Source organism: Chaetura pelagica, unplaced genomic scaffold (assembly GCF_000747805.2).
Source record: "Chaetura pelagica isolate M959 unplaced genomic scaffold, ChaPel_1.0 scaffold232, whole genome shotgun sequence".
In the NCBI taxonomy this organism is placed as follows: Eukaryota; Metazoa; Chordata; class Aves; order Apodiformes; family Apodidae; genus Chaetura; species Chaetura pelagica.
Window position 1 is genome coordinate 1510 of NW_009952441.1, and position 6751 is coordinate 8260.

Sequence of the window (6751 nt, forward strand, 5' to 3'; positions counted from 1 at the left end):
CCAGGGATGCCATGAGTGCTGAGCAGGGAACAGGCCACTTTAAAGGCTCTGAAGGGTGGTGGCATTACCCTGTCCCAGCCATGGTCACTGTCAGCCTGCAGGAAGGACAGCTCACACCATTTAGCTCATTTGCCTCAAAAGAACATGAAGCTTCCTCAGACTGCCTCACACATGCTAGCAGCTGCAGATACCCAGCCAGCCTCACCCAGCTGAGGCACAGGAGCTGAATCCATCATCCTTGTTGATTTTGAGCCCTTAAGCATCTAATTGGGTAAAACGTTGCGGCTTGAAACCTTGATCTGTGGTGTGGTACCCAGATGTCCCTGATGCCTGCAGGGGTTTGCAGCCACCTTTGAAACACTGAAGTTGATGCATCTTCCTGTTTGTAGCAGCATGTTGTGAAGATGCTCAGGGGTATTTATTGTAACTTTATATTGCTTTTCTCTTGTGTTTTGCTCCAGGGTGTGTTTTCAGTGACTGATATTTGACCATATTGTGAAATGTCAAGTCGCTGCCGAAAATGCACCACGTGAAATGTCAGCTTGTCTGTCTGTTCCAGGATGATGACTTAGAAGAAGGAGAAGTCAAAGACCCCAACGACAGAAAAGTGAGGCCACGTCCCACCTGCCGATTCTTTATGAAAGGTAATGACAGTTTCCCACAACAGGCTGTCGTGGTGAGAGGAAAACCAGAGATGCTGTCATGTTTCTTGTTTGGTTTTGTACCAGTGAAGCTCCTGTCTACATGATAACCTCTGCCCCAGGTGTCCTCAGTATCACCTTTCTCTTCCTTGGTGCTCAATTTGCATAGAGGCATTATGCAAAAATTGCTTTGCCCTGGTATGGTGAGCCTGGTAGAAGCAAATGAAGGAAAACTGGCTGCTGTTTTTGAAGCAGCATGGAATGAAACTGCCTGGGCTGATGTAACAGCCAGGTGTTGCCTAGAGGTTATTCTGTGGAACAGAAAAATGGCAAATGCTCATTATGTTTTACCAAGCTCATGATTTGCCAATTGCTTCTTGCAATCCCATATCCTACCCACTTCCCTAGTTACTAAAAGACATTATCTAAAACTTTAAGGTTGAAAATAGGACTAGAAATACTGTTTCTCTGTCGTAGAGACTGATGTCACATCACATTGCCATCGTGTGTGGCAGCCCAGAAAGCACAGCAAGATGATGTGCTCGAGGGTGACACTGGACCTGACAGGGTGAGATGTGCCAGTGGCTTCTGCTGGGCTGGGGAAATACTTAGCTGGAATGAAAAATAATCCTCATGTAAACAGAGGATTTCATCTCAAGAGGGAAGATTGCTCCATGCTGTGTCAGATACCATGTTTCTGAAAGGTGGCTGGGATTGTCAGCCTGGGGTGGAAAGAAGTGGGGTGGGAAATCATAAGAAGTGTTTCTTATTTATTCATAAGAAGAATGAGGCCAAAGACTTGAAACTTTTAAATCTAACCAACTGTATTTATTTTATTATAATTCTTAATAGGACATTCCCCAGAGTTTGTGCAACTGCACAACAACCTTCTTAGAGTATCCTGCTTTTTTTTTTTAGTATAGAGAGTAGGTTTTGTAAATGTTTTCTTATTTAAACTGATTATAACTCACCTGCTTCACCTTCGGCTTCACCTCACTTCATGTTTGCTTATGTACTTGGTTTTATTTACAATCTCCCTTGAAACAATTTATGAAAATCTGAAATTAGAAGGAGGGTGGAGACCAGGGTGGAGTCTCTCATTCCTTGCATCAGTGGCATGTGCCACGTAAGGACTGCTTAGGGGGTTTCCAGAGACGTGACCATCAGATACCATGACCTTGGCTTCCTGTATATCTTCTGGTATCAAGTTTTCTGCCTGTAGTGAGACACAAACATGTTGGTGATGATGGTGGAACAGGGAAGTCCCTCGGCATGGAGAGGTGTTTGTTCCTGAGTCCCTGGTGTGACGTTCACCTCTGTGCAACATGGAAATATTTGCCTGAGTCAAAGTTCAGGCTGCAGGATCTCCTGCCACAGTTGTTTTCCTTTGATTTGACATGGGTTCAGATAATGTTGACACTTGCTCTTGCTCACCCCTTAGAGGCTCATTTGCCACCAGGGACATCAGGCCCTGCTCATGTGGGACCTTGGATATGTTTGGATTTTAGTCCTTGCTGTGTCTGAGCAGCACTCACCTGGCAGTGTCTGTCCAGTGCCATGAATGACTTGCTTGCAAAGCCTTCAGTGAAGTAGCTTGATGAGCAGCCACCTTGACATATGCAGCAGGGCCCCTTACTTGTTAGGCTGGTCATTCCTTTCCCTTGACACCTTGGTAGAAACAGTAAGTGTTGGTGTAGGTGTCCAGCAGCCCTTAGCCCCAGTGTGCAGGCACTGAGGGAGGATCTGTTGCTCCCTCAGCCCCTGTGCAGAGGGGTTTGTGCTCCCATGATATTTGACAGCACAAAAGCATCCAGTGTTACCTCTGACTGAGAACACCAGCTCATGGTTAATCTGATGAGGAGTATTTTCCAGTGTGAATTTCTGACATGTTTCCCTGCCAGCTGAGATCCATGGCAGCATTAGCTGCTCCAGACCTGAAATCCATGTGTGCTGCCCAAGCTAGGCAGGACGAGCAATGGCTTTGTGGTGTCTCCTGGGAAATCTGCAAGGTGTCTGTTGCCTGATGTTGAGTGGATTGCCAGAAGAAAAGGAAAAAAAAAAGGGTTTTATTTTAAAGCAAACTAAAATAAAATTGGGAATTAGCTTGGTATCCTGTTTGAGACCCATGAGTTACCGTTTCCTTGGGGATGGTACCTGAAGCTGATGAGCAGCTTCAGATCTGTCTGCTGGCCTCCATAGTGATGTCTCATTTCCTGCTTTGTGCTGGCAAGCCGGTGGAGTCAGCTGGAGGGAAAAGCTTGGATGTCCTTCCTGCCTCACCAGAGAGCTGTTTATTTTGAATGAGCTATGATGCTTTCCTTGCCGTCAGGTCATAGTCAATGTTTTCTGTAAAAGGTAAAGCTCCTGACTTGAAAGTGTTTGTCATTAATAAGACCTGAAAAGCTCATCAGCTTTTTACTGCATTTTCTTGATGGTGTGTGTACATCCATCCCTCCCCTCTCCTCATTGTAATAAGGTCCTTGTACGTTCATCCAGCTGTGACTGGATCTATTTGTCATCCCTGGGAAGGTGGGAGGTGGCAAGTTGCCACGTATACAAAAACAGGTAAATCTCAACAAGTTGGAGGGAAGAAAAGTCAGGTGTCTCAAACAGCAATGTTCTTTGATGGGTTTTAAATGGTTGTGGGGCTGATCAAATGCTTGCTGGAGGCCTCCCAGGGGTCTAACAGAGCTGTTATTTCCACAGGTCACTGCACTTGGGGCATGAACTGTCGATTTATTCACCCTGGCGTGAATGACAAAGGGAACTACTCCTTGATCTCCAAGCCTGAGCCCTTCTCCCCAAATGGTGCTCCTCCTATGGGCCCTCACCCCCTGATGCCAGCCAACCCTTGGGTATGGACATCATTCCTGTGAATTTATGGCTTCTGCACCTAGCTTTTGTCTCCTGCTGGAGGAGAAGTGAAGATTTTTTCTTTGAGCTAGTACTTCAGCAAAATTCAGTACATCTACTGGACACGTGGTTTTTAAAAGGTGGTCTTGAAGTTGCTAATAGAGGTGAATAGCTTTCCAAGTGTGTCCCAGCTCATGTCATGTTGATACATCTTCTGAGTATCTGGAGGTACTCTGGGGTAAAAACCAGGAGTTTGCTACTGAAAACTAATTCTGAGTGTCTTGTCTCCTTCCTCTGCTCTCCTGTTCAACAGGGAGGGCCAGTTGTTGATGAAATCTTACCTCCACCCCCTCCAGACCCTCCAACAGAAAGTGCCTGGGAGAGAGGACTCCGCCATGCTAAGGAGGTAAGTGGTGTTCTCAGGAAGTTTGCTGGCTGTCTCCAAAAGCCACTGGCCTGTTTCACTGGGAGCAGGATGCTGGGAGAGCTCTTTTTGCAGCGTGTTGTGTCTTGCTCTTTTTAAGGAGCCTTCCTTTTGCCTTTTAACCTGTTAACCACATTTTATTGTCAATCACTTTTATTGTACAGTCAGGAGGATCTGGCATCCAGGTTTGGTTTTTTTTATATTAACAGGAGCTAGGGAGAATCTGTGGCCCTGACCTGATCAGACATCTTGGAGCCAAACCCACCACAAAACAGAAGTTTTAAAGCTGCTCCAGTTTCCTTTACTTCAGTCCCTGTTTCTCTAGCACCTATAGGATCTGTGTGTCTGATCATGGCAGAAAATGGAGTCAGCATGTGTGACACCTGTTGCCTGTCTGCTGCTGTTCTGAGCTGTTGGAATAGCAAAATACATGTTTTATGTCAGGAAAAGTCCAGCATCCTGCAAGTTCCTAAGACTTGGGCAGAAGAAGGTGCTTTTAGTTGCAGAGCACGTGGAAGGTTCCAAGGGGAGGGTTTTTAATTCTGCAGTTTCTCTGGGCCTCAGAAATCTTCTCTCTTTACAATATTTTTATTTTTCTATCATGACAGGTATTGAAAAAGGCAACTATGAGGAAAGAACAGGAGCCTGACTTTGAGGAGAAGAGGTTCACTGTGACTATTGGAGAAGACGAGCGTGAATTTGACAAAGAGAACGAGTTTTTCCGCGACTGGAATTACCGCATCACCAGAGACGTCCGAGATCCAGCGTAAGCTGCTGTCTTGGTTTTGCTGTGTGGATAGATGGGTGGGAAACCTAGTGCACTGTGGCAGTCTGCAGTTAACTTGTTCCTCCACACTGGAGGAATGCTTACCTCAGGAAGGGGAAACAGCTTCCATGAAGCAGTGTGTACACCAGATAAAAACTTGAGCTGCCTCCACTCACTCCAGTTCAGCACTACCCTCCTTCACAGTCATCTTTAGACCTTTCTGCCTCCAGTGGTGTTGGCACACTGGTCCCTCAAGAACACTCTCTAGTTGTGTTGCCTACCTCAGGCCAGTACATTCTTCCAACTTTTTTTCCCCTCTTGTTTTTCTTATTCCAGCCCATGAGAGTTTTAAAATGCTAAAGCTGAGGCTGCAAAGTTGGAGTGTGTTCAACCTCCAGGAGCTTCTGGACAGCAGTTGTATGGGCTCAGCCAGCTGGGTGTTTATTTGCAAAGCCATTGACACAGCAGCTGGTCTTAACAAACATCTTGACCAGTCCCAGATAAACTGTTTAGTAAGACACTGGTCAGAAAGCAAACCTGTTGGCTGCCCTGGGTTTGGCTTGGGCCAAAACAAACATCCTAAAATTAAGTGTTCAGGTAATTGTTTTTTAAGGAGGTAGAGCATAAAATGTTTGGAGACCTCAGGCATGCTCCTGTCATGACTGAGAATGGGCAGAAGAGGGTGCAAGGATGACTAAGTCAGCTCGGAGAGACTTGCTCATTAGTTTTTGAGCCAAGAAATAGACAGGGAAAAAAATTTTGAGAGAGAAGCCTGCATTCTGCAGGAACACAGGGGAATATCTGTTTCTGTCTTGCTTCATCCTCTGTTCTTCCTACACCTACAGATTATAGATTATTTCTACTCACAAAGTATTTGCAAGGCTTGATTCTATTTTAGAACAAATGAGCTGTAAAAGAAAGCCTGAAAAGTAGGAGGTGAAGCTTTTGTTCAATAGTCTTTGGTTTGCTCTGGGGTGCAGTTCCTTTCCCTGTCTTCAAAAGGAGCCTACTCAGTTCTGCAGACTGTAACAAAACAGTTGCCCCACATTAATTATTTTTTTTCCTGTGTAGAAATCAATTTGTATCTTGGTTTTCTCCTCCTCTGAGAAGGCACCTGGGATGGATTCCCACCAGTGCTCTGTGGGTTGACCAAAGAGCATCTTTATTTTATGAATGCATATAAAACTAGCATCAGTGTTCTAGTTGGTTTGTGCCACTGCCTCACTGATGGAAGAATTGTTGTGTTAGGTTTCTCATAAAGCCACAAGGAAAAAAGTATCTTGCATGTAGCCAGTGTTAAAAAAAAAAAAGTAATCATATGAAATGCCTGAAAATTTAAGCACCTTTGTGTATAACCAGACTGTGCCATTAAAGTATCTTCATTGTGTGTAAATGCAAAAGTTATGAAGTTGCTGCTGCTGCAAATCTAGAAAATGGTGTTTTTTCTCACATGCACACTTACTGCACAGACTGACACCTTGCAGCAAACTAACCCCTGGTGGTGCAGCTGGGATGGTAGTAAATGCTTTCAGGACTGTCTTGTGACATATGAAGATGTCTAAATAGTTCATGAATCCCTTTTTCTTTTTTGAAAAACTATAGGGAGGTGGACATCAAAGAAAACATTAACTATGGGTAAGCAGGTCTTTGATTCCAGTATTGTTACAACTGTAAGAAAATATTCCCTTTCCTTTCTCCATTGTACTTCTTAAAACTTCCCAGGCCACAGACCACTGTCCCATCTGGTGTGTTTGGTGGGTGGTGTATTAACCAAAAGGATGTATTTGACTTTTTGGGTGATATGATTTATTCACCTAAGGATGTAAGCACTGAATTATCTAAATGCACAGCAGTGATGCTTGTTTAGCTGACTAAAAAAGTCCCCAGGTGTCCTAGGAAGGGAATGGGAAGATTTGGACTTGAGGCTGGGTTAAAAAGTGTTTTCTTTTTTGGTGTAGCTTGATATTTTGTGTCTCTCTGAACACCTGATGTTGCTGAATCCAGAGTGTTGTCTGATTGGCATCAGGAGTTTGTTGCTGAACTGAGCATCCCTATTCAAGATTCCCT

General features: G+C 44.6%; 1 protein-coding gene across 1 annotated transcript in view; it reads left to right on the forward strand.

Moving 5' to 3' along the window:
- Positions 1-559: 559 nt before the first annotated feature.
- ZC3H18 (zinc finger CCCH-type containing 18) overlaps positions 560-6751 on the forward strand; it is a gene marked incomplete at its 5' end in the record, with an annotated part of 43205 nt that continues 37013 nt past the window's right edge. Inside the window, 5 exons of the mRNA XM_010008442.1 lie at positions 560-644; positions 3348-3496; positions 3808-3900; positions 4527-4684; positions 6287-6319. Coding sequence (XP_010006744.1) covers positions 560-644; positions 3348-3496; positions 3808-3900; positions 4527-4684; positions 6287-6319 — 518 coding nt within the window. The remainder of the gene's footprint in view (positions 645-3347; positions 3497-3807; positions 3901-4526; positions 4685-6286; positions 6320-6751) is intronic.